At 40.2% G+C, this 27,378-nt stretch overlaps 3 protein-coding genes across 5 annotated transcripts in view; 1 reads left to right on the top strand and 2 right to left on the bottom strand.

Annotated features, from left to right (window-relative positions):
- Positions 1 to 3: 3 nt before the first annotated feature.
- Positions 4 to 4,462, top strand: dmac2l (distal membrane arm assembly component 2 like). Its single transcript, XM_006632399.3, has 5 exons — positions 4 to 70; positions 1,332 to 1,447; positions 2,289 to 2,497; positions 3,511 to 3,682; positions 4,067 to 4,462. Exons 2-5 carry the CDS (start codon positions 1,341 to 1,343, stop codon positions 4,179 to 4,181), a joined length of 603 nt encoding a protein of 200 aa, XP_006632462.1. The 5' UTR covers positions 4 to 70; positions 1,332 to 1,340; the 3' UTR covers positions 4,182 to 4,462.
- Positions 4,415 to 19,651, bottom strand: cdkl1 (cyclin dependent kinase like 1 (CDC2 related kinase)). Its single transcript, XM_006632401.3, has 9 exons — positions 19,439 to 19,651; positions 14,663 to 14,784; positions 11,237 to 11,309; positions 10,413 to 10,503; positions 9,003 to 9,203; positions 7,909 to 7,991; positions 7,423 to 7,479; positions 6,493 to 6,654; positions 4,415 to 5,869 (listed from the first exon to the last, which is right to left on the bottom strand). The coding sequence occupies exons 1-9, from the start codon at positions 19,604 to 19,606 to the stop codon at positions 5,771 to 5,773; spliced, it is 1,056 nt and encodes a 351-aa protein (XP_006632464.1). The 5' UTR covers positions 19,607 to 19,651; the 3' UTR covers positions 4,415 to 5,770.
- Positions 19,652 to 23,876: 4,225 nt separating this feature from the next.
- Positions 23,877 to 27,378, bottom strand: part of map4k5 (mitogen-activated protein kinase kinase kinase kinase 5) — a 59,867-nt gene continuing 56,365 nt past the window's right edge. For all 3 annotated transcript variants that reach the window (XM_069193253.1, XM_069193252.1, XM_069193254.1), the window contains one exon: positions 23,877 to 25,368. In XM_069193253.1, the coding sequence (XP_069049354.1) occupies positions 25,281 to 25,368 (88 nt within the window). In that variant the 3' untranslated portion in view covers positions 23,877 to 25,280. The remainder of the gene's footprint in view (positions 25,369 to 27,378) is intronic.

A 27,378-nucleotide genomic window follows, 5' to 3' on the forward strand; every position in this document is an offset into this window, starting at 1 on the left:
ATGGGGTTAAAGGTCACATTACAACGTGGTCTCTGTAAATATCGTCCGTTGGCCTGGGGAAGAAGAGAAGGTGAGTGTTATACTTGTTTGTTGACAGTACAGAGCGCACAAGTTAGTGACATATTAAAAGGTCGAATGTTTAATTTCCTTGTTTTTCTTCCATTAAAAGATTCATTTACAATGCTAGAAAGTGTGGGTCGGATTAAAGTTGCATCATGATGTTCTAGCTAAAATAACTGACGAAGGTTCAATCTACAATCGGTATTTACCCTATAAAGTGAAAGTAAACGATATTTGAAGGAATTAATATTTACTGGATCTAATACACGACGTCTTTAATATGATAGTAATGGCGAGATACGCTGTTACAAACCGTGAAGAAGGTTTTAGGTTAAGTACGAAAATAGCAATAGTATTTAGAATATAAATGATATGACTATAATGAAATAACTATGCCAGTCATAATATTTTGCGATAGCTGCAATTAATAAGCACCTTTCAAGCGTTGTCCCTTACGCCAGTACATTATTTACAACGTGACGAAAAGAAAAAGATGTAAATTCCAATTTCAGTATTAAACTTCCTTTCGCATACAGTATTACAACAGAGTCTGCGTCCGACTTCAACGAGACAAATGCCGTTTGCAGAGTTTTGCGTGTAGTTAGCAAAACATAAACACTCAGAATAAGGTAACCGCTGAGCGTTACAGTACAAACGTTCCCCCACCGCCCAAAGTTGCTTAGATTATTCTTCCATCTGCAAACAGTGTACAGTTTGCTAATGATAAAAAAATATATAATTTTGTAAGAACTCTTAAACCATAATTGCTTTAAAAATTAGCATATTTAGTTGGTGATAACAAAAAAACAAACAAACAGCAGGGTACAGGACAGAAGGAATATATACCATAATGAACAACTATTTACAGTATACAGTACATCATCAACTCCTTTCACATCTTCAGGGGTCTGTAACTGTTTCATGTTCTCTTTCTTTTTCTTTTCCGGTTTACAACTGTATTTTGTGCAATATATGCCAGGGACCTGTGCAATACATTTACATCTATATTTCTATCTATATCTATATTGACATCTATATTTATATTCATATGTGTGATACGATTTTTCTGTGTACTGTTCTGTTCTAGTCTGTTCTTTGTGTGTCCGGACTGTGAGTAACTCTTGTATTGTATTGTATGTATTGTACTATTATTATATAATTTGTTACACTGTGGCTGTGTTGTCTGTGTTAAGCTGCTGTTGCACTGCAATTTCCCTCACAGGATCAATAAAGTATCTATCTATCTATGATAAAAGTTGCACTGTTTTCAGGGTGACGCTATGCAGCTCTTGGCCCAGACAGGCCAGCGGTGTCTTGCTTTATGGAAGACACCTTGTCTGAGTAGCAGCCGGCAGTTCTGGGGATGGCTGAATGCCGTGTTTAACAAGTAAGCACCAGCTGGCCTCCTGCATTCTTTTCTGTACTAAACACACGCATTCACACAATGCCTGACACACCCACCTCATTCTTTAGAATCTGGAGTCCCTTTGTCTAAAAATTGAATCACAACAGTTAACAGCAACCTATTTGTGTCCTCTCTACTTATCTGTAAGCTTAAAAGCTCATTTATGTATACAAAATACACATCTGCCCACATCAGGATAAACATACTTAAAATATACATATACATTCCAGTGTACCTCCATATAATTGTAGGGAATATTGGAAATAATTAGTCTATAGGCCTGTGCCGGATCTGTTTTTAAACACTGACACATGATTTGAAATGAGAATGTGTTACCTGGGAGTTGAGATTGTCTATTTACCCAGTGCTTAATGTCTTAGCTCTTATGGGTAAAACTCTTCTACTGTAGGTAGTATCCTATGAAGCTAGATCCTATTGTCTTTTGTGCACTGTCAAAGGGCCTGAGGTGGCAAATTGGATGAGTGTGTGTGATTGAGGGCAGTGGGGTGAGGAAGTATTGCTTGGGCTGCATACAAATATTTTCTTGGCTTTATCTTATTTTGGAGGAAAAGAAGTACTCACATAAAACACGAGAATACACAGTTACAAAGCTGCTCCAATAACTATTATGGAATAAACTACCTGAAGGCAATTTTCATACTAGCCACTAGATGCCACTCGAGTTTCAAGATACACATGTAGAATATAATTAGTACTGAGTTCAATATGCATGAAGTGAGTGATCTCTCATGTATCTACATAAAACACTGCTGCCATTAAAATCCTCACGAAGCTCTTCAGCGTTTTGTCGACTTCCCCGCAGGGTGGATTATGAGAGGATCAAGGCGTTGGGTCCTGACCGTGCAGCCTCCGAGTGGCTCCTGCGCTGTGGGGCAAAAGTGCGCTACCAGGGCTTCGATCGCTGGCAGCACGACTACAATGCCCTGCCCACTGGCCCTCTGGGCAAATTCAAGATCCAGGCCATCGACGCGACAGAGTCCTGCATCATGTATCGAGGATTTGACCACCTGGGTGAGGGATGCGTGCGTGCAGGGAGCACAGACTCCAGCACCACCTACGGCACATTCCACACGGTCACGTTCTCGGGTACAAGGCATAGGCACAAATGCACTTGCAAAACTCTCTTCAGATGGTTTTAAGGTTGTATTCACCTATGTTCGGGCAAGACCTGCTAATTGCACCTCATGCTATAGTTTCAATTAATCTCACCTGCTAATTTTCTCTTTAGCACCTTTAAAACTGTCTCCTTAAAAGGTCCAGAAGACCACAAAAAGGTGAGTTTAAAAGAGCTGAAATGAAGTCAGTTGGCAGAGCTGTGATTATCAGGTGTCACCTGGCTGAATAGTGACAAATACAAATTTAAAACTGAAGAGCACTGGCAAATGTACAGTGTTCTAAAATGTCTCAAGCTACAGCCTTCTTCTTTAAACATTCTCTTCATGGATTAATAGATCCATCACTAAAATGCCTGTTGTAAATTGAACAGGCCTAATTTCCTGTGCTGTAAGTGACTGAGCTTTAAAATGTATACTCACTGGTGTCAAGCTTCGAGCTAGCAAGTGAAAGTGGAGGACTCGAGCCGTGTAAATCTAGCCGAGGCTGTTTACTTGCGTATTACGTAAGTGAAGATAAAGTTTTCAGCTGCCCTTCGGAGAGAAGTCGGGTATTCGGTTGACAGTGAAAGTGAGCCAGTCTATTGAGCCTGTCACAGCGTGCAAGACCATAGAGCTACATTTCAGAGGAAAGGACTTGCTGTATATAAAGCACACACTTTTAAACAAAGGAAGAAGACTTTGCTGCATGTTAACCTTTTGGAATCTTGTTAAAAAATATTGACAGTCTGGTTGTCATATACAAGACGATGAAAGCAAAGTAATACGAATTATAATATTACTGGACTTGGTGTTGCATGTGCAGTCACATAACGTACCCATCCTTGTGTGTCGTATTTGTAGTCAATGTGGATATGAACAGTTTTCTGGAATAATTTGCAGAATAATTTTAACCACCTGTTTTATTTCTAGATGGTCTAAAACATCTTGAAGAGATTAAGTTCCACAAGTGTATCTACATAGAGGATGTGTGTTTGGAGAGACTGAGCCGAATCGAGAACCTTCAGGCCAGTCTGAGGTGCGTGGAGGTGGTGTCATGTGGCAATGTGACTGACAGGGGCATCATTGCCCTGCATCACCTCAGGTAGGCACATGTGTCAAGGAAGGTACCAACTCTTTCCTCTGGTTTCATTTGCCAGCTTCAGCCGTGGTTTCTATTAACCTAATAAAAAGAGAACGTGAGGCTTTTTGTCTCAAGTTAAATTTAAGCCAACTATCAGTCTAATGAAGGACAAGTAAGTCATTCAGACACGCCACAGTAAAAAAACCAATTTAGACAATTAGTATAATTAAATTAAGAAACAACAAAGGTTGATTACAAAGATTTTTTGGGGGGGGGGGTTGTCAATTTCAAACAAAGGCATTCATAATTTAAATGTGTGCAAGAGACCTTTCAGGCCCTAATGTGTGTATATTCCAATTACAGTTTTTATTCTGCAATGAAAAATAAACATGTTGTTTACAACAGGAATCTGGAACGTCTGTTTCTCAGCGACCTACCTGGAATGAAGGAGAAAGATAAGACAGTTCAAACTCTGCTGACAGCTCTACCTAACCTTGCCATTGAGCTAGACTTAGACTAATAGCTAAGCTACACTATACAAAAAGGTTGTACAGACTGTAACATGGCAGAACACAACTATAGGGACTGTATGGGATCCAGCATGGACATGAATGCAGAGCAACTGCAAATGGGAGCATACTGTACAACCACTGGATTCATGTGGAGTTTTGGCCAAGCAAAGCAATTGAAAGCTCTAATTTCTTCCATTGATGGTGGACCCTGTGAAGCACTCTGAAATAATGAAAGGTAAAATAAGCCTTTTAACATCACTTTATTAAAACCATTCTCCAAACCTGAAAAGATTTTTCTACCATCTTTATTTTTCCAAAAACGTATTAAATAATTTTAAAAAAGTAATACAAAAATGTACAACAAAAAATGGGTGCACACGTTATATATACTGTACATACATAAGGCAGGCTAAGAGTTACAGTAGTTGACGTCCGCTGGCTTATACAAGAGGCCAAATGAATTTTCAAAATTTGGCATTTGGTGGATTCATAAAAAGGAAAGGAAAATGGGAGGTTGTTTTGAAAAGCTGGGTGTCACCAGTTCCTTTTTCTTCCTCTACCCTCTGACACTATAATTGTCGGTTGTTGGTCAGCTCTGCCTGTAGCAATGAGGACTGAGGGTGCTCTCTTCTGACACATCCACCAGTGAGCATAGTTATTTCTGTGCATTGCAAACTCCACATTGCCTACCGGGAGAGTTGGCACTAACTGGAGGAGCCCAAAACCGCAGGAGTCCCTGCTGGTCGACAATCTGATGACACTCCAGCTGGTGCAAGTTCATCTAATCTTGACTGGCTTGACTCGGCCGATTGCACACAGCTCCTGGGAAAATCCTATCAAGGTCAGCTAACGTCATAACATAGGCCAGTCATGGGCCCAGGACCATACCTTACAAGTGCTGTAAATAATAGAGGGGGTTGAATACTGAAAAGAGCAAGTACAGCAAAAGCTTCATTATCTCAAGTTAAAAAGTAAGAGAGCTGCTCTGAGAGAGACCACACATTTGTTGCATTTTCTCACAACAGGTGTGATACTTAGATTTTTTTACACAACATTTTGGCATAGATTCACCGTGGGATGAAAAACCCACAAATCACAAAATACAAATGGGGGGGGTTTAGGTGAAATTTAGTAAACACAAAAACCTAACTGTACTACATTATTATGGTTTCATAAATTCATAACATCTAAAACAATAAGATTGATACTTCCACAGTGAAACATAACGTCAAGGCTCATTATTCCTTATTGAAATCCGTTTTGGCAAATTGGGAAAGGCAGTAAGGTTGAATTTTGCCCAATTTTGCATATTAATCTAGTAGCAGAACAGCATTACTGTACCTTGTCAATATACTGTACATACATGCAGAACAAAGTCAAGATGACAAAACCACAGAAAACAAAATCGGTAGAAAAGCTTTTTTCAGTGCATAGAATGACATCACCTGATCACACAGCACACCTGGAACCCTTAGCATTCTTAAAGCTGCTTGCCACTTGTGAAACTGGAACCACCTTGCCGGTTGCATTTGTTTTTAAGACAATCCTGTTTTTTCCTGCAAGTCTCTCAGTCCCCTCGGGTTTATGAGCTGTAACTTCAGATGTTAGGAAAGTGGTAGTTAAACTTCCGTAAGTTGTAGAATTTTTTGTTGTCCAAGGATGGGAAAATATTGCTGCCAGTCAGCTGAGGCAAATACTGAAAAGAGAGTGACATCAAAAGCTTTAAATTCTTTTTCTGCAGTTCATATCCCTGTTAGATGACCTCAAGACCACTGAATGGACTAATTAACATCAGTCATGTTTGTTGACTGTGACTGAACGCTGTCTTTTTGCTGGACAGTTGCAAAAGTCAACTTGTTTGCCTAAAACAGAATGTTTCCAACACAAAACTGTTAAAACACAGCACAGGAGGTTTCACATTTGCTTCATGTATTGCAAAATGATGCTTTTAGGTAGATTACATCCTGAACAATGAGTGTGTAATGTGTTCTGTAGTGTATACGGTATATTCCTCAGGCTGGAGCTAGAACAGCATTAGTGGAGCATAAAGAGTTATTCTGTAGTGAAATGGTTGTTTCGGAGTGATCCGGATTTAATTGGGTAAGACTTTGAAGACAGGTGGCTGTAATTTATATCTCTTAATCGGCACTCTGCAAAATGTTTCCAGGATTTACTTTTTGTAAATACAGCAACAAAATTAAATTGAAGCACTACATCGGAATACCCCAATATCTAACGCAGGGAAACAACTCCTGTTTCTTCTACAAAAACGTAGATGTGTCCCGGGGTCTCGGGGCAGGAGACCCTGCCGTGACTCACCCCGGGCGGGAGGTGCTTGCGGGGCAGCCTGGCCCTCCTCCGGGCCGCGCGGTCCTGGTCCCGCGTGGCGGCCTCCCTCTCCTCTCGCTGGCTGTCGAAGTAAGGGTGCTCCAGGAGCTGCTCGCAGGTCAGCCGCTCGGCCGGGTCCATCCGCAGGCAGCCCTGCCGGACGGGGCAGTCAGCTGAGCTCACAACTTAAAAACCTAGTGCTGGAGGGCTGGGGAGCTTCCTCCTCAGTTATAATAACTCTTTACACTTACATAGCGCTTTCCCACACACCAGCTATCAGTGGGGAAGAGAACAGAGTGATGAAGCCAGTTCAGAGATGGGGATTACTAGGAGGCTGTGACTGATAAAGGCCAGGGGGAAATTTGGCCAGGACACCAGGGTTACACCCCTACTCTTTTCGAGAAACGCCCTGGGATTTTTAGTGACCACGGAGAGTCAGGACCTCGGGTTTTACATCTCATCTGAAGGATGGCGTCTTTTTACAGTATAGTGTCCCCGTCACTTTACTGGGGCATTAGGACCCACACAGACCACAGGGAGAGCACCCCCTGCTGGCCCCATTTACACTGCTTCCGGCAGCAACCTTAGCATTACTAAGGAGGTCTCCCTCCCTTCAGGCTCACACCTGCTGAACTTCAGTGGGCTGCCAGTTGTGAGTTGCAGGGCGATACGTCTGCTGGCATCGAAATGTTCTTTTAATGACTTTATTTAACCATCACCTGTTTAGCTGAACCTCACTGGAATTGTTCCTTATCTGTAGAAAGTGGTGATGTAGTGGTGACCAGGAGCAGGGTTGGAGATCCCCACTCTAGAGGTGGTGAAGCTGCCAGTCCACAGCTGCTACGATACACTGTACCCCTAAGTCAGACCTCCGAGATCAGACCACACTACACCTTCGTTAGTATTTTAGCATCATCTTACCTTCATTAAACCCAGGGCTTGATATGACAGATTAGGATATTTCATTTCCAGTGGTTCCTATAGAACACAAAAGTGAGAGTTAGCACAAGTTAAAATCTACAGAATACACACAGTCCCAGGCTAAATTCTGGATTTTACTACAGATACGGTATATATGCATGGAACATGAATATAAATACTTGTGTAAGGAATTGATTCTTTTTTAAAACACTAATGGGAAATTCCAGCAATTCAGGTCATCTTGTACACGCTCTGTATCCCAGTTAAATGTTCAAATCTGCAAATAGGCATTTTAAGTTCCAAAATCTACCCATAATCATTTAAAACAAGGTGAGGACAATTTTCCTGGATAACACTCTGAAGGTTGTCAAATCTGCCCTTTATTATATGCTGTAAGCCAGATCAGGAAATTAAGATTTCAGATGGCATTATAGAAAAGATGATTTTACAGGTGTGTTAATACAGACACACCCAGTGTATTCTCACCATTTCCTCTGGCTCTGGGATGCTCACTCCACTGAAGAACTGGTTGTTACTAAACACTTGCTGATGCCGGGGGATGAGATCACCTGTGAACACAAGGCCAGCACTTCAGAATGCCCTGGCTGGGAGGCACTGCACTGCAGATGGTACTTTTCTCTTTGGAAGTAATTGGCTGTTTTACTAGTGCTCTAAAGAAGGAACCCTGCAGCTGCTATTTGCTGTACCTGTATAAATGCATATACACCTGTTGTGCTGCTTTGTTTTTTATAGGTGTTACTTTCTACACGTTCAAGTTGTAATAAGTTATTCAGAGACTTTTTTTTCCCCAGCACAAATGGTACTTTCTCTACAATGTGGTAAAACTGCATGTTGATGATTTAGAAGGAAAAGTGGACACTGGCTTGCTCTCATGTACAGGGTCCGATTCTGGACTGGAGTCTTCACGTTACTCCAATGCTCACTAAGTGACTCTAGGCTGTGCCTGTGCAGTATACTGTATATGTGTGTGTGTACCTGGGCTTTGTGCCCTGAACCAGACAAGATCCAGGTTGCTATGACCCTCATTAGCAACTAGCATCTTCGTGATGATGGATACATGTCAGATGTGTTGTAAGCATTTTTCCCCAATGTCTAAGCAGAGAGAAATGTCTATAGTTCTTAAAGGACATGTGCTCAGTTACAGCTTACACATGGCATTCATTTTAGATCAATGGAATGTGGCTATATTGTATAGATATACAGTTTCCACAAAACTAAACACACCATCATAAAACCAAGTGCCTGATCATTTTGTCATTATTTTATTCTTTGATTATTTTTACCTGAGGTGACTGTAAATGGTTGAAACTCGTAAGGCAGGAGGAAAACATGAATTACAGACACCAACCTATTGTAAAATTAACTGCAGTATATAACATAGTATAAATTGTGGAATGTAACCACTTTGTTTCAAGACTGTGTGTGTTAATGGTCATTTTTTTCCTGTACTGTGAACTCTACGCAGTGTAAATAATAAAATTTTTCCCTGAATCTCTAAATGTTAAATCTATTTGAGTGGGATGCTGCTCCACCAATCACCCTTAAAGAGCTGTGCTCACCCAATGTTTTTCTGATGAGATATAGCTGATCCACATCTGATTTGCCTGGCCACAGGGGGGCACCAGACAGCAGCTCAGCAAAGACGCAGCCGATTGCCCAGACATCCACTGGTGGGCCGTACTGAGTGTCGCCAACCAACAGCTCCGGCGCACGATACCAGCGCGTGGCCACGTAGTCAGTGTAGTAGTCACAGGGGCCAGCTGTGGGGACAAAGCAGCCCTAAGCAAGGCCAGAAAACTCTTTCCCACTGACAGGTTCGAAAGATGGGGATACTGCTTTGCTCTGTACTCAAGGTAAAAAAAACAGCTTTGTGAATTGTTGAAAAGACAGGACGTTCTGCACACGTTCCCCCTTCCATCCATCCATTTTCTAACTACTTCCAATTAAGGAGCTGGAGCCTGTTGTGGCAAACAAAGGGTTTAAGGCAGGGTATACCCTGGAAGAGATGCCAGACCATAGAAGGGAAAACACACACTGGGGCCAATTTTCCCATGAGCCAATTATCCAATCGGCATGTGTTTGGACTGTGGGAGTAAACCCATGTGAACGTGGGGAGAACATGCAAACTCCACCCTCACAGATAGCACCCCAGGATGAACCCAGGCTCCAGCGCTGGCAAGGCAGCAATGCAAACAACTGCTCCACTGTGCTACCCACACTCCCTTTTATTACTAAACCAAACAAAAATATTGGAATTTGCATACCCAGATGACGAGAATTACTTTGAAGTTCCTTTGAAATCAGATCTGATTTCCTGAAGCAAATTACTGCTGGCCAACTAGTACATTTTTAAAGAGACTTCCCTTATTTGAAGAGGTAAGTTCCCAGGAGTCACTGCAACCCCTTCTCTGTTGGTTTTTGAATGGAATAATCAACTCAAACAACTTTGAATATAGACTGGGGTATAACATATTCCAAAGCAACCAGGAGCATTAGTTATAATTTTAAAATGATTTTCCTTCTAATCGATTAGTCTTTTAGTTTAAAAGTGAAGGGAAAGTATTGGAATTTCAAAATGTTCAAATGTTTGCTTAGCTCTGTATAGATTTTCAACTATGTACATTTTAAAACTGTTTTAAAAACATTTGTAAAACTACATATCCATTAGCAGTACCGTAGTATGAAACTTCTCTTGCCTCAGCTAAAGATAAAATAAATTAGATGTTAAATCAATAGAATTAACATTGATGTTTATGTTTTAAAATTTACAACCGAGCAGTACAAAAATGTTTGCATATATTCACTTTTTGTTTAAATGGCATCCTAAAAAAGTATTCCTTCTTTAAAAAAACAATATAGCTGCTCAGGATTTGGTGTAGACCTTCAGAAATCTTATCTGAGTGCTATGAATATCTGGACACAATAATCACAAAAAGTGAAACAATTACATGAAAATTGTTTAAACTTACTCAGAATCCTGGCAAATCCAAAGTCACACAATTTAATGACCTGGTGTTTTGTAATTAGGATATTTTCCGGCTTTACATCCCTGTGAATGCACTGCGGAGCAGAAAAAGAAAAATTATTGGCTATCCGTGCTGGTCAGATTTGTACCATTTGCATGATTGTAAAATACAGAGCATGGAACTTCCCATTTTCTGAAGCATTAAATGAAATACGAACTTAAGTCTTGAGGTCAAAATGTGTACTTGGAAGGCAACAAATGGTATAGAACCGCCACAAGCTGTACATTAGCTGCACCACCAATGTGAAGGCAATCATTTCCTACAGAATCCTAGGGTGCTTCATTGCAGAGAAAAGTTAACTACATGAACTAACACTCGGTGTCACTGTGGTAGCTCAAGAACCACGATTGAAAAAATAACACTCATTCTTCCATTCATTTTCCAACTGCTTCTTCCAGTTCAGGGCCACAGGGGAGCCTGAGCTTATCCTGGCAAGCAATGGCGCAAGACAGGATATATCCTGGATGGAAAACCAGTCCATCTCAGAGCAGACACACAGATACAAACAGAAGCAAACTAACCTAACCAGTATGTTTTTGGAATGTGGGAAGAAACTGGAGCACCCAGAGGAAACACATGCAAGCCCTGGGGGGACAACATACAAACTCCACGCAGATAGCACCCTGGGTTCGGAATTGAACCCAGGGCCCCAGTTCTGTGAGGCAGCAGTGCTAACCACTGTGCCATCGTGCTGCCCAACAGTACTCGCACCCTGTGGAAACGGACGCTATGTGCTACGTTCATACAAGAGATAATGCAGGACTCACATTCTGTTTGTGACAAAAGTTTACAGCCTGGAGGGTCTGCCAAGTTATGCTCTTCACCAGATGTTCTGGAACCCTGAGAAAATTGATCAGCATGTGACAGCAGGAACAAAACACACAGGCCATTAGTTCTCTTTGAATCTTGAGCCTTGGTCCACATAACTGTTGTTAGAAACAGATTTGGAGGCTGAATACTACAATGTCTTAATATTGCTCAGCTTTAAGACAAAGGAGGATGGTATTGGACATGAACATACATTCTTTATCTCAAGTGAAAGAGTTAAATCCCACTACTTGAATAGTACAAGCTGTTTGAAAGTACCAGATCATTGTTCTGATGCAAAGGAAGTGAGATTTTTTCATTATTTGGTCTACTCGCTGTATTTCTTTTTTATGGCCCGAACAGCATACACACACACCAAAATAAATAATAAAATGGTCAGATTGAGAGCTGTATTTCAGTTTTATACTGAATTGCACAAAGGGGACTTTAAAGCTGTAGCACAGATGTAGTAAACATCTACAATTAAAAAGGTACCCGTGGGATTTGCAGAGACTGTAAAAGACTACTATGAAAGGCAGGGAAAAAAAGAAAGTTTGCAAGGTCATTAAGTTTTATGCGTTTTTTTTTTCTGGGAACTGCTCGACTGAGGAAAGGCTGTCTGGCACAGTAATTTCTAACTCGTTCCATTCACCTTCCTCTAACTTCCATATAAAAAGCCTTTAGGGTGCAGTCTGCAGTCTTAAGAAAGATCTGAGGCTTGGGTGATAAATTGAGAGTCAGTGCTGCCACGCATCACTTCACAGGCAATCCAGAGACACACCTGCTGACGATTTGGCATGTCACCTGCTGTGCATGCCAAGCAACAAATGAGAAGTTTTACTTAACCAGCTCTGGGTAAAACAAATACTATTTATGTATGTCTGTTTAGACCAAGTCCTTATAAATGCTAATTTCAGTTTTTGTCCTAGACTCAGGGGCATATGGTAGGAGCTCATTGTCATATTTACTGCAAAAATAATGATTCCTATGATTTGAACAACCTAGCAAGCAAGCACACTACCAAGCAAGCACACTGTGTATATATACGGTTTGCTGTATCCAAACCTCAATGAACAACACATGGTTGAAGAATAGCTTGTTTACTTCCTGGTACCAATCGCTTTTCACTGTGACAATTCTCGAATCTGATTTACAGTCAGTGTAAATTGGTATAAACTCACATTCTGGTAGTGTTTTCTGCAATTTCTGTTCTTCGGTTGTTTTTGACAAAGAATATGAAAGGACAGGTACTAAGCAAACTTTCGCAACCCAAAACTGCCTTTCCTTGATGAAGGCTTTGATATTTGATGTTCTTACAATTCAAAGCACTTTGATACGTTTCTACTTTAAGTATTAAGAGGTCAGAATGAATAAATAAGTCTATACCAAAAACAGTATTTTCTGAGATTTTGAGATCTTGAAGGTTTGCAGATCAAGACCAGCACAACTGACACCACCATCCCCCAGCTCCAATTTCCTGATCCTCTCACCATTTGGAGAAAAAAAGGAAAAAAAAAGATTTCCCCAGTGCCCATGCCTCTTTCCTTTTCTTGGACCATTATCAGCCAAAGACAGGCTGGCCTGAGGTCCTCCTTGTAAACTCTGCTGCTCCCAACCCTACCGCTTTGTTGACTGTGGACCCCCGTAAATCAGCACTGTCCAGGCCCGGCTAGCTAATTTAAGCCCCGTGATCGGTAATTTATTAATGCTTTCCCTCCCCCTGATTGATGATCCCACAGAGCCCGGCTGCCAGATGCGACTCACAGGGAACACTGTAAATGGGAACAAGCTCGTCATTCACGCCCTGTCAGGCAAGACAAACACCACGAGCGCTGGCTGCTCCGTGTGCCCGCGGCCCTGATCCCATAGTCCCCCGCTCTGGGGAGTTTCCCTTTCAGCTCCGAGGCAATATTGACCGGCCTGGTATTCGGGAGTGTATAACTATAAACATGCCGCAACAAACAGGACACATTCCATGGTAACAGCTAAACAATGCGGGCTGTCAGCGTTTCAAGTCTGCTTTCTGAATCACAAAGAACACAAAAACAGGCCAAACTTTCCATAACCTTCCCACTCCCTGTGTACGTTTTTATTAGAAGATTTGAACCACTAGCTGGTCACTAGTGGTAATGAGTCATCTCTGTATACCTTAGATGTACAGTAAGTCCAGGTTTTGCCTCAGAGGACTGTTCTGTTTTGCACACACCATGCGCAAATTGAGGGATCACAACATAACTTCCTACAACTGTAAGCCTACAGAATTCACCAATTCAATTCTGTGCGACGTAAATAAATTTGAGAAGAAACAATTATAAATTTATAATAGTTGATTTCCATCCCAGGAACAATGGTGATTTCGGTATTCATCGTATGGCCATACATCCAATAACTATTATACTTCTGATGCACGTTGGATTAATGCAGGACAGTTAAGGACTGTGCAGCCTTCCTTTCTCCAAAACATGCATTATCTAGCCATCTGACATTTTTTCAGTGCCAGTCCCATCACAACTATAGCAGAGTTGGCATCAAATAGCAGACTCTTGTGGTTTTCACGGAGAAGGCTACAAACCACATGGCAAGCTCAGGAAGTCCTGGCTAACCCAGGCCCATCCACTCCAGCTGTACTGGTTTCTGGGAGAACACTGGGTCCACTCAGCCAATGGCACAGCCCTGTCCAACCTTTGTTTTTAAAGAACGCCTCCACTTGACCACTGTTTGTTTTTTCATGATGAGGTACTGGCAGGACTGGATTCCATGTGTAAAGTACTTACAGAAAATGTCTACCACTCTATAAGTTATAAAAACGATAGTGATAGGCAGAGTGTATCTATATTTTCAATATACTACTGCAATATCTAAAATAATTAGGTTTCAGGTTCCAGACCAAATATGTGACCATATCAAGACAGTTATTATTTAACATGAGTTCAGATTCTTAGTGTACGACTCTGCTTTCAGCACTGTTCAATAAGACATTGAGAATGAGTTCGGCACTCAGGAGGAGTGAGTTAGGGTTACTGCCCCAGTAAGCTTTGCGGGTTGCTGGCTGTGGCCCTGTTGAGCCCAGGGGCACCTGCAAAGACTGGACACTGTTCCCCAGTCTTTCGGGGATGGGCTGCAGTGTGAGGGTAGTGGATCAGAGATTTTGATTTAGTCTCTCCCACTCCTTAATTTTAGAATCAGTGGCAAAGGGTCCCGAAAGTTCATTAGTAATGCCAAATTTAAACACTATTTAAGACTACACTACCCCTGCCCTACAGTAGATGCCCAATATACTCTACGTAGTATTATACGTTTTATATCCGATTGCTCAGAGAATTGGCTTGCTACTCCCTTTCACCCAGGCACACACAGGAGAGGAGCGTGGCGGCGCGCTGGCTCACCCCCTGGGGTAGCGGTCCAGCTCGTTGAGCACAGTGTGGTCACAGTACTCGAACACCAGGTGCAGCTTGCGCTTCCTCCGGAACACCTCGATCAGGTTGACCAGGTTCGAGTGCTTCAGCTGCTGCAGGGCGGAAACATGCAAAAACATGGAAAATCAATCGGATTTCTTTTAAAAACATTGTTAGCTTTCTGCTCTGCCCCTCGGTAAGAAACCAAATACTACGCTAGTAAAGCACGCACAAAATGAGATTTAGACAGACTGGACCATTTAAGACCTTTCATTTAATCAGACATTACTCTTTTAGAGGGAATGTAGTGTACCACCTTCCCCAAAAGGTATGTTTTATTAGTTGTCAATTTAATACCGCGGACTGATAAAGCTTTATCAGAAAGCTTACCCCTGTCTCTTAAGGGAGTAGCTGGAGCTTGCCTAATCAAAACCGCTTTCCAATTTCTGCCTTTAGTTTACACTCTATTTCACTATCGCCCTGAGAGGCAAGCTATCACACGTTAAGTTAAACAGCCTCGACTAAACAACCATAAACACTCTTGGATCTCCATGGCCAACCTGTTGCCAGCTGGTCCTGTTTACAGGCTCAGTGACAAAAGCATGGGAACTGAAGAATGTCTCAGGATGGCAAAGGTGGAAATTGCTGATCATATCATAGTAATGTGTTATCTTCTGTTTACTGAAGGATCACTTCTCAACTTATTAAAGTATTTGGTACCTTATATCTTATATTATACCTTATATTAATAAGGGGAATCAGGCTAAATCCATTAACAGAACACTCCTAAAACACCTGTACATTCACCGGAAATCGAAAATGGAAATGAATGAGAATATTTTTGTTCCAGTTTAACTGCATTGCTTTTTTGAAGTGTGATCAAACAAGCATGAATCTGTCAAACACCCAAATTCTTGCCTCAAGGTATTCTTTTTTGCACAACACACTAAGACTAAGGCCTCAGGACACTAGAAAAACGCTATTGTGTTACCTGAAACCTGATTGTTGAATGTTGATAATTAATTCAATCAGCAACAATTGCAAATGCATGAAGTTAATCAGTTTATTGCATCTGTGATACACACAAGGACAAGAATTTTGTAAACATCGGCAAGCTGCACATCAAGAAATCTGTTTGGTTTGGGGTTTCGGGCTAGAGAGAAAAGGCTGACACAACATTAACATGCAGTAGTCTTCTTGGTATGTACTGGAGACCAAAGCCCTGTCTAATACAGCATTTCAGCCAATTCTATCTACAAATAAATATCAAAACATAATTTCCATCCGGAAAATTCTTGCAAAAACAACTGCATGGACCACGTCAGTCAAAACATTGCTCCAGACTTGCTTAACTTAACAGCCGAGGATGAGATGAGAAAATGCTATTTGGCCCATCTAGTCTGTTTGGCAGTTAATGCTGAATTGATCTAAGGATCTCATCCAGACATTTCCTGAAAAAAACAGGGTCCTGGATTAAACAACATGACGGGACAGCTTGTTCTCTACTCCCACATCTGTTTGGAAAAAAAGCAACCCCTGTTCTCGGTTTAAAGCTAACCTTCAGTAGTCCAGTTTTCTTTATAATTACATCTCAATCATGTCATTTTTATAGACTTTCTTCACTACAGGCACATCAAAATCACTCACATTACACATCAAATTTGCTTAATACTGTTTGTGGTTTATTTCTTAAACTCTTCAACTTTACATCTGGCTAACATTAAATCAACTGCCTCTACACAATGACTGTTCTTACAATGAAGGTCCGCAAAGTGAAGGCATGTGGCCCCACAGCCCTCTTACCTCATTTGTTACTGTATTAGAATCTATCACAAGATTAAGTGCAGAGTTGGACATCTGTGGGTATCTTGTAGATATGTTGTAATCATGTGCACCTGGTTGGCAGTAACTCTGCAGCCAATCTCGGAAAATCAGTGACGTGAACCGCCGATTATTTGGTTTTTGAATGGAGCACTAATTGGTTAGTGCAAGGGGACCTTATCGAAGTATTGAGAATCTTCAAAGTCCACCCTCTAGACATCTTCAGAATCAACAGTGGATCACAAATCAGAGGACACAAGCAAAGAGGATTTAATTAAGTAAATCTTGGGTTACTGCTTAGTAGTCCAAAAAGGACATTTTAACTGTACATCCAAATAGGATTATTTTTGTTAAAGTTTCAGATAAAAAACAATGGTACAAAAAAATGCCAGATTGCTCAAACTAAAAACAAGGGGAATAATATACAAGGTAGGTATCACTGTTTGATATTTAGGTCTAGGTCCTCTGTCAGGCCACTGGAGGTACTAGAGATGTCACACGTGATACACAACATGACCCCGAAAGCACTGCGTGTTCTTTTAATCCACACAGGAAGATGGGAAGTTGAGGTAAACTAGAATGGACAAGATTAAAATGAGAAAGCTGATAACATACACTGTCTTTATGTAAGACTTTTGCAATTCTTTGATTCAATTTATTCATTTAATAATAATAATAATTGCTTACACTTATATAGAGCTTTTCTGGACACTCCACTCAAAGCGCTTTACAGGTAATGGGGACTCCCCTCCACCACCACCAATGTGCAGCCCAACCTGGATGATGCGACGGCAGCCATAGTGCGCCAGAACGCTCCCCACACATCAGCTATCAGTGGGGAGGAGAGCAGAGTAATGTAGCCAATTCATAGAGGGGGATTATTAGGAGGCCATGATTGGTAAGGGCCAACGGGAAATTTGGCCAGGTTACACCCCTACTCTTTTCGAGAAACGCCCTGGGATTTGTAATGACCACAGAGAGTCAGGACCTCGGTTTTACGTCTCATCCGAAGGATGGCGCCTGTTTACAGTATAGTTTCCCCGTGACTATACTGTGGCATTAGGACCCACATGGACCGCAGGGTGAGCACCCCCTGCTGGCCCCACTAACACCTCTTCCAGCAGCAACCTTAGTTTTTCCCAGGAGGTCTCCCATCCAGGTACTGACCAGGCTCACACCTGTACAGCTTCAGTGGGTTGCCAGTTGTGAGTTGCAGGGTGATATGGCTGCTGCTATGACCTCAGCAGGCAGCTCTGGACCCAGAGTAGTGATTGTACCCCCAGGCTCTCCCACAGAGCTGACCCAGCATGGAGAACAAGCCCAGCAGCCATGGTTTTTACCCAGAGTTTGTGACAATGGGTGAGGAAGGAGTTCATAACTAGCCTGTAAACCAAATGTTAAGTACTGCTTTTAAACACGGAGGAAGTTGTGAGATTACAAGCAGCTTTTTCTTATTTCAGACCCAACGTGCAGTGCAATTTCTGGAACGACACACTGAGGAAGCTTATATTATTGCAGATGGTAACCGATAATGAGGGTTCTTTTTCTCAGTTCGGCATGACACAGGAACACATCAACGATATCTTAAGATCCCCTGACTCTGGCAGTAAGGGAAGATGTTGTCCTCTGACAAAACGCCCGCGTAAGATGGACTCCTCCCATCTGTCTGTGGACAGTCTTGGTTAGTGTTAGTAACAATCTACAAGGAAGGTCTGTTGTAATCTGTTTGAAGGTTAAGACACTATCTCCCACACTTGGGAAGGCAATTAGGAGAAAGAGGAGAACTCACTCATAAGAATTCATAAGAATAGGAATGTAAAACAAATAAATCAGCAGCTTTCACTTCATGGAAAAGGACTGGTTCCTTATTAGACAAATTGGGAGATACAGGTGTGAACAGGTTAGGATTTGTCTGCTGCATATTGATTTCTGTGAGCACACAGTGAATGTTACTTAAGCCTCAATGTTATTGTAACTCTATCTGGAATTCCACAGTAAACAGTTTTCCTTGGCACTAAGTCTATTTGAATTACAGAGAGTAGTTGCTGTGGACGGTCAAATTAATTAAAGTTAAACAGTTTCTTTGGTTGGATCCACCATGGAAACTGAATTTCTAATGACAAACTTGCATCAGGTTTATATGAAATTTCCAAAATACTGTACATTAGACTAAGTTCATCGACAAAGAGGATAAAAAAAATATTTCTGTGGGTAATCTAGTTCTTCAGGTGGTATTCCGAAAGCACATTAAATCAATAAGAATGAGGAAAAACATTATATTCACCAGGTGAGTCAACACATTCAGAGCTTAGAGCTCATCTTTGTTGCTAAAAGAATGGAATGAATGATTTCAAGACACGGAGATAAATATCATTAGCTTCAAAAGTAGCACTGCCTTGTTTCCACAGCAAGAAGACACTTCCAAAAATAAACTTGAAACTATGTGGTGAGATCACCACAGATTAGACCCAACCCTTTTCTGAGCCATTATGGCAATGTACCACAGGACTGTGATATGGACATATTCCTGAATAAAGATTAGAAGAGATATATACATATACATTGACAGGTTTGATAGGAATACACATGCAGACTGCCAAAGAGAGAGACTACCAGATACAGATATCACAGGACTCCTGTGTAACAGGATATAAGGCATTTTTGGGTGATAAGCATCAGAAAACTAAATAATAAGCAAAATAAAAAAGGAAACATTATTTATCAGAATACATCTTATGCCAATATTTACTTGACACCCTTCTAAAGTGCACATTAAGCAGTAGAACTTTTAAGATGTTATAGGTTATTTACAAAATTCAACCAAAAAAACCCCACAAATTATATTTCAAGTGATCATGCATACGGAGAGCATTTTGTGCCAGGCCCAAGTGTTTTTGGCCACAACTGTGACAGCAAACGCTGTAAAACACTATAAAAAAATGTTACCTTCAGCATCCTGATTTCTCTCAATGCGATCTTCTTAATAATTGGGTCATCTTCAGACTCTACAAACTTCTTAATAGCCACAATCTGCCCTGTGTCTTTATTTCTGCACTTGAAAACAACTCCATAGGAGCCCTCTCCTATTTTTCCAATCTTCTCGTACTTGTCCATCCCAGGGCAAGGCGAACATCAGCGCAGGTGCATCAACGGATCTCTCTGCTGAAGGAAGGCAAAGAATAACATGTGATCACAGCCATTCATCCTTTTTCTAACTGGGGGGACCAGAGCCTATCCCAGCAAGCCTCAGGTGCAAGACAAGGATACACCCTGGATGGGACACCAGTCCAGTGCAGGACACACAGAGACACAGACACACACTGGGGCCAATTCTCCCAGATGCCTACCAGTAGGCTTTGGACTGTGGGATGAAACCAGAGCACCCGGAAGAAACCCAGGCAAACAAAAGTAAAGTCATATTTTCATATGAAGAACTGAATGTTTGAATTCAAATAATAGAGTACAGATCATGATGATCGAGTCCTTTCTGCACAGAACCACACTAAAGTTACATGTAAAAGTGAAGGCGGACTTTAATGTTACACTCCTCTTTATCTTTGTATTGTGTAATTTAAGTGCCTTGAGAACGCCATCCATTGAAAGGCTCTTTTAAAGAATAAACTTAATTCAGTGACCTTGTCCCAGTTTTTTTTACATATCAACAAATAGAAGATACAAACGGATGGTCTAAAACGACAGGATATGCGTTTTTCTCAAAACAAATACTGTATTAAGTTACCAGGCACAGCACGTTAATAAAATCCTCCGATTAATAATCTGTGCAGAAAACGAGTGCCAGTGAGTTTGTCGTCAGGTGCACACCGCTTTAAATAAAGGGTTATTTTAATAAGATCTGCCCTTTAACAACAGGGAACTCCCATGCAAGTATAAATAGAAAACTTTTCTACAATGCCTAATTAATTTTTTATCAAGAGACTGAAATAGCACAGGTAGTTTGAGGAACACTGTTGATGTCAACGAACGCGCTTTACTCGCGTACTCTGCAAAATGGAAAAAAGCTGCAAACTACCTGTAGATATACAAGACGTTAGGGTTATGAGTACACCCGGATTCTTCACCAGAAGCAAAAATATTTCAAAATAACGAGTGGTGGAACAGAACTGTGGTAAAAAAGATAATGCAGAAAGATTTTCATAACTATTTTAAGAGTCACTCCATCTCTCATCATGCATTTACTTCCCCTTAGAGGCACGGAAAATTCAACATGACGACAGAAACCAATAGTATTTCTTGCATTTGAATGCATGTCTTTATTACTAATAACGAATATTCCAAAGCTCATATTCAATAGATAAAGACACAACGAAGAAAATATTTAATACCGAGTTGAAAAAAGCAGTGCTGCCCTGAAATCTTAAATACACCCAGTAGCGCTTTTCTTACTCTGCTTAAGTAAACACTAGTCACATGAAGCCACGTTTGTACCGAAATGATGAACAGCACACCTGTCTCAGAAATACGACTCTTGTTCAATTCCAGTACCTACACTCGTAACATCTAGAGCTACGTCTTCAAAAGAGACGATGAATTAAATGCGCAAAACAATAAATTAAACTGAAATCTCTATATAATGTATTCACGTGTATAAAAAAAACACCGATGAAAAGCCTGACGTAAACATTCTCGGTCGTCTACGAATTTTTCTAATCTTTTCAGTTTCACGCCCGCTTTTGTATCGCACCGTAAAAAGAAACACCATGTGAAGCTAGCAATTCTGACCTGTTATTTTTTAACGTGACTTCTGTCAAAGCCCCTATAAAAAAAAAACCGAGCCGTGAAGTTACGGTAAACGTTTCCCAACCAAGTTACTCTCTTCGCTTAGGCAAATGCGAAATTGAACACGAAATGCACCTTCTCTGTGGTCTTCTTTACGCCCTGAAGCAAAACAACAGCTGTCGTGCGGTCCAAGATGCTGAGAAACGAGGATCTTGTTCTGTGCGAGGATCTGCCAAGGAGAGCGCTATGCTAGTGGAAATGTGGCAGACTGAGAGCTAAGGCTTTTACCGATCGGTCCCCATAGGAACTGGTTTCCGAGCTCCGCCTCTTCACGTAGCTGGGGGAAATCTAAACGCAAGCATCAGAAAAACCTCCGCAATCTACAGAACAAGGAATTAAGTGCAAAGCGACAGGAGAGGGAAAAAAAACACCCTTGTGATTTTGCGACCCTGCACTGCAAATGCAAATTAGAAAACGAGCACTTCGGGGATCTTACAAAAATCAGCACAGAATAAATACTGCCAGATTATTGGCAATTCTTCTACCTTCGCCAGATTTTGACTAAAATTAAACGAACTTTTTATGTCAATGTGTGGAGGTTCGCTGTATTTAAAGCAGAATAGTGACACGTGACGCTTTGTTGTTGCGATGTACGACATGCTTAACTTCAAACAGTACTTTAATAACTTAAAAGTTATTATCTGACGCTATTCAGTGTTTCTGGACTGCTTTCAATTGCAGGTGTTAAGTAGTATTACCAGAAGACTACTATTTTTGATGTTTTCTTAAGAGATCTCCATATAGGGCTCACAGAGCTTGCAATATAGTTTATATTAATTGCCCCCATGTGTGCTCTTTAAGCACAACACCCTTTAAAATAGGCTACCTGCTGTGTATTTCGTACCAGTCTGACAGCACTGTACAGTATTCTCCTTCACAAGAATCTCTTCTACTGGGCTGGAACGCGCTATCTCCTAGTACGTTTAACAGAATTGCACGAATGTCTTGAAGATCAGTATTTTTTCTCGTTGCGATATACTTAATTTATAAGTGCGTTTTTAAAAACGTTTCTCAATTGTGTTACACTAAGTGCACCAAATACGTTGAGTGAGTAGGTAATGAGTAAATTCCACTGTAATGCACTGACGGCATTTGCATTCACATTCTGTTTAACATGGATTATTAATTTAATTTACTAGTTTGAACAGCAGCCCAATAATAAAAATCACTTTAGTATAATGGAAAGACATCACAAATTGCCTATTTTACGAACTTCCAAGTTCACATTTTCAGTAGTATTCCTAAGTACTGGCTTCTGCTTGCCGAGAACAAACCAACAGACGCACTGAAACACAAGCTCAGATCACACTCTTAGGGTATTAGAATAAAGCCAAAGAAATGCACTCATAAATGTGTTCAGTATGTTTCAGAACAACACAGTTCAGAAGGAAAAAAAAACAGTTGCATACAGCCTTCATTAGTTAAATGGTTCTTCTCACACCATCAAAGGGAAATGTTTTTTCTTCAGGTGCAGCAAATCGCAGTTAATTGCTGTAATTAGTATTAAAGGGTAGCCAGAGTGCTGTTTCCTGGTATATTTGTATTATCAACCTTTGTTCTGACTGATACACTGATACACAGTGAATACGTAAATAGCTATCCTTTAACGCTAGGTATTTTTCTGTAAGTTCAATGCTTTTGTTTAAACTTCTCATTCAGCTGTAACACTGTATGGGGCATAAACCATAACCTGTGACACAACAGACACCTACAGAAAACCCAGGAGAGAAAGCAGTGTTGCCTCCTGACTGGGCAGAAAACTAAAAATTCCTGAAACAGAAAAGATTAATACAACATCTGATACAGCCTGCAGTAGTACAACAGTAATGTGCTGAGCCAATTGGTGTCACACTGTAGATAGCAAAAAAGCCTTTTATTAATGTCACTGGAACAAATGTAACAACATTGACCTACACCTTATTTCATAAGAAAGTAACTGGATACAAAATAAGAAATTATAGAAGCATATATTAGCCATCAGAGATTAAAGAATATTTAAGCTTTAAAACACCTAAAGAAATAACCGTTTTCTCTTTCTTGCATTGCTGCAGTTGCATTAATTCAACAGTAGACATTTTTTTTGCACTACTGAAAGGCACTAAAGGAGCAAAGGTCACACACAACAAAAACGAGTCCTTGATTAAAGTTTCCATGGTCACATTCGCTGTTATTATCTTACACCTCAGTCCAACACACCTCTGAGCCCATGCCCATGAAAGCTTATTATCCTCCATGCATTATCCAATAGGAATGAAGGATCATAGCAGGTACGCTTGATCAGTGCCATGCAGTAGCAGAACGTGCCTCAACCCATAGATCTGTGACAGTTCATTTTTTAGCTGAGCATGCAGGCAACAGAAAAAAAGCAGCAAAAAAGAAGAGCAGGCTAAGGAACTGAATTGTGAGCTTTATACAATGGCAAGTAGGGAGGCTGAGTGAAACGCGTGGAGACGTATTAGGGCTTAGCAGAGTAGTTACTCCCCACATTAAAAACAATAAGAGAGTTAGCAAGAATAAGACAGTCTATACTGTAGTTCTTACACAGTAACATTTTGGTGACCAGAATAATCACAATGGACAACCTGAGTAGCAAAAAAGCCACTGGGCATTTATTTAAAATCAGAACCGCAAATCTGTATTTTCTGGGAGGCTTGGTAAGTGATAAAAGTCTCATTTTTAAAAACACTATTCTCAGCAGCTCTGGGCAGTGCCATGTTGTATCTTATCTTGTGTTTAAATTGTTTTGGATGCTGACAGTGAAATTTAAGACAGAATTCCTGATAATATGCACTTTACATAAAAAGTACCTTACAGGACATCATTTCAGTGCCCTTGAGAAATGCAAGATTAGCTGGAAAAATACATTATTGTAATTTTATTAACAGAATACCATTTTTATACAAAAAAACTACCTCTAAATTTTGAAAGGGAATACCAATGTTATGAAAATCCAAGCTTAATTCCTTTTTAAATACAAAACAGAACAAATGGATGTACAAAAGTGCTTACATGGTGCAAATAAGGAGTAAAAGTAACAGTTAAAAAAGTTAAATGTTTTACATAGAATACTCAAAAAACTAAAAAAAGCAGAAAGAAGCATTTCTATTTTATACAGCTGTAAAATAATCCCAAGATGCTCAGCAACCTTTTCTTCGTTAACACAAGGGCTTAAGGCCCTGCAAATCAGCAGGACTGGACCCGCCAATGGTTACAAATACTACTACTGGCAGATTAATAAATAAGATTTAAATATGCCATTTTACAAAACCCTATGGTATTTATCTTTTATATTCAACTTCAGTCTGGTAATCTAAACTACACAATGAAATTCCCTCCAACGTAGCCATTTGCATTATGTTCTGCTACAGAAATGCGTTTCTGCTAAAATACAATGGCATTTTACAATGTATGGAGGAAATAGTCAAACAAAGTTAATTTTTATGGCACTCAATCAAGAACATGAATGCACATACTGTATGCTTTTACAGCAACACAAAGATGTTTTTATTGCCACTGTGACTTTCAATGATCTCTAACTGCTACATCTTATCAGCTCTGTGTGATCAAGTTGGCCAACCACATGCTGACACAGGGTGTATTTAACCACAGCGATCTCCTGGATCCAAAGACTTCGCCAGTGTGAGCCTCCTGGCTGAGGGCTTCCCTTAGCTCCAGAATGCTCCAAGCTGTGACATCTAGCTGATGCTGTGGAGCACTATTGTTAGAGGCTCTGCTGGGGTGCAGGAGACTGAACGCTTCAGCAAAACCGCTTTGTTCTGTGACATCTTTTGTGAGTTCTTCAGTTCATGTTATCTCTGATGCCATCCTCTTCGCATTCTCAGTAAGCGAACACTTAAATAAAAAAGCAACAGGAATTAGCTGGCTGCCTCCTCATGCTAGTTCCTCCTGCAATAGAGTACGTCAGAGTTGGAAGTCTGATCAGCATTTTTCCGCGGCTACAGCCATCTTGTTACGTGACGCCAGTGCAATTCTAGTAACTGTTCTCATGGCCGGCCAAGATGTAGAGGTTGCTCAGGGCTGTGGGGTTATCTGTTGGCCGGCTCTCCAGCACCACCACCCTGTAATTGAAATAGGGAAAAGGTTAATTGAAGTGAAACCAAGAATTGCATGAATACCATAATTAAATCTGATGGTAGAAAATCAGGTACAATATCTAGACCAATGCACTGTTATACAGGAAGGAATATTTATGTTCTACAGGATTTGCAAATTACAAACACAAATTACAAACACAACCTCTTAAAACAATTTAATTTAGTGGCCAATAATGTACTTCTTGACTTGACCTTCTCTGTTCTACACTGCATGACAAAGACATGAACATTTTTGTAACCTTACTGGTAGAGCTGTTACATTTAACAAACACAAAAGGGAAGAGTAAATTAACAGGCATTTAAGTATGATTTTACGCCATGCCTAGTTATTAAAAGATGTGAAAAACATCTGACAAAAAAATGTGCTTTCCTTCACAATTCAAAATTGTCCCCTAACATAACCTTAAATTCCACACCTGACGAACCAACTCCAAAAAACATCCTGTCCAGTTAAGGTGAATTCAATTTCAAAGCATCAAGGGGTGGCAGGAACAGGCAGGTGAGAAATGGTGCAGTCTATTGTTCTTGAGCATCTGTGAGATGTAATTTCAGAAGCACACACACAGATACCTAAGCCAGACTGGCACTGCCAAAAATGCCCTTAAATAAAACATGGGAACAGGCAGAATTTGCGTCTTTCGAGGTGTTTCTGCCATGATGGGCTCGTCCAAATCAGAGGCTTGTTGCCTGTGAGAACTTTTGCAAACAACACTGTTCGGGTATTTTGAGGCCGAGATGTATAATGTATAAGGACTGAGTCAAGAAGTCTTCAGGGTCATCTAAAGATGTTCTGCCTAGCAGCTTGACAACCACAGCTAATACAGCAGCACTAATTACAGCCCAAAGCTGCTGATGAGCCTGACAAGCGTTTCAATGTTCATCCTACCAAATGAGAAATATGAACAATTTCCATAACAGGAGTCGGTCACAAAAAGCATCTCTGTAATGAAGATATGCACTAGAATATGAAATTGTATTCAAGAGTATGAATTATTACACTAGTATGAACTAGTATAAATTGTATTAAACAATATCAGCCACCTTTTCTTTCTGGGAACAAAAACCTCTATTTAGGTGTGAAATATTTTTTTCTAAGTAAACGTAACTGAAGAATGGATATGTTTTTTGTAAACTGTAATCACAATAGGATTGTGCAAGACTTTTAATAAATGCGTTCATAACTCACAAAACAGGTCAGTTTTTTTTAAAGCAATGCTACACATGAATTGATGATTCAAAATGCAAGATACTTTGGAGAATTCAAACTTGTTTGCTACTTTAATCAGCAAAGTCAGTTTGTAATGAGAGTTCTAATGGCTTAATGTGTAAAGAACTTAATGTTTAAAGGTTTGACTTATGAGAGCAGCTATGAAAAGCTTTTGAGATGATGAAAATAACAGCACATGACTGAGAAGAGGTATAGTACATTAACAAATGGATTGTCTACAGTCTGAAAAGAAGTCCTTTATGTTGTTACAATTACATTATCAGTAATGAAGGAGTTTCACAAGCTTAAGGAACTGACCCATTTAAGATTTGATCGTAGAAATCTATTCTGTCAATAAGGAATGGTATAATAACAGGGGCTTCTAGTAATGATAGTGACCAAAATATGCCACATTGCTATCATAATTTAGTAGTGATGCTGGTCTATAGCATATAGTACTTCTGATTCAATAAGGATAAAAATGTATAGCTATCATACTCTTGAGTAATTACTCAATTGAGTAATACTGTTTTAGATGTTAGAGTATTGTAATGTTGATTCAGACACTGTATTGTAGATATATTTTACCAATAAAAAAAGAAGACAAAGGTAGAATTGAAAAGTTTTGAAAGATGTAACCAGAATATGCATGTTAAAGATCTTTAGTAAAGGCATTCAAAATAAAAAAAGTTTACAATGATTGGTTTGGTTATTATATGGTGTATACTTCATAAACCATAGTTTAATGTAGTTTTAGAACAAGGTAC

Source organism: Lepisosteus oculatus, chromosome 8, assembly GCF_040954835.1.
Source record: "Lepisosteus oculatus isolate fLepOcu1 chromosome 8, fLepOcu1.hap2, whole genome shotgun sequence".
NCBI lineage: Eukaryota > Metazoa > Chordata > Actinopteri > Semionotiformes > Lepisosteidae > Lepisosteus > Lepisosteus oculatus.

Bases quoted from the DNA above. Each gene is read 5' to 3' on its own strand.
- dmac2l (XM_006632399.3), top strand. From the start codon at position 1,341: ATGCAGCTCTTGGCCCAGACAGGCCAGCGGTGTCTTGCTTTATGGAAG. The intron at 1,448-2,288 runs GTAAGCACCAGC...ACTTCCCCGCAG, and splicing joins CTGAATGCCGTGTTTAACAA to GGTGGATTATGAGAGGATCA. The intron at 2,498-3,510 runs GTGAGGGATGCG...TTTTATTTCTAG, and splicing joins TCGAGGATTTGACCACCTGG to ATGGTCTAAAACATCTTGAA.
- cdkl1 (XM_006632401.3), bottom strand. From the start codon at position 19,606: ATGGACAAGTACGAGAAGATTGGAAAAATAGGAGAGGGCTCCTATGGA. The intron at 10,504-11,236 runs GTGAGTCCTGCA...TCTGCTCCGCAG, and splicing joins ACTTTTGTCACAAACAGAAT to TGCATTCACAGGGATGTAAA. The intron at 7,480-7,908 runs GTGAGAATACAC...TGTGTTCTATAG, and splicing joins TCCCAGAGCCAGAGGAAATG to GAACCACTGGAAATGAAATA.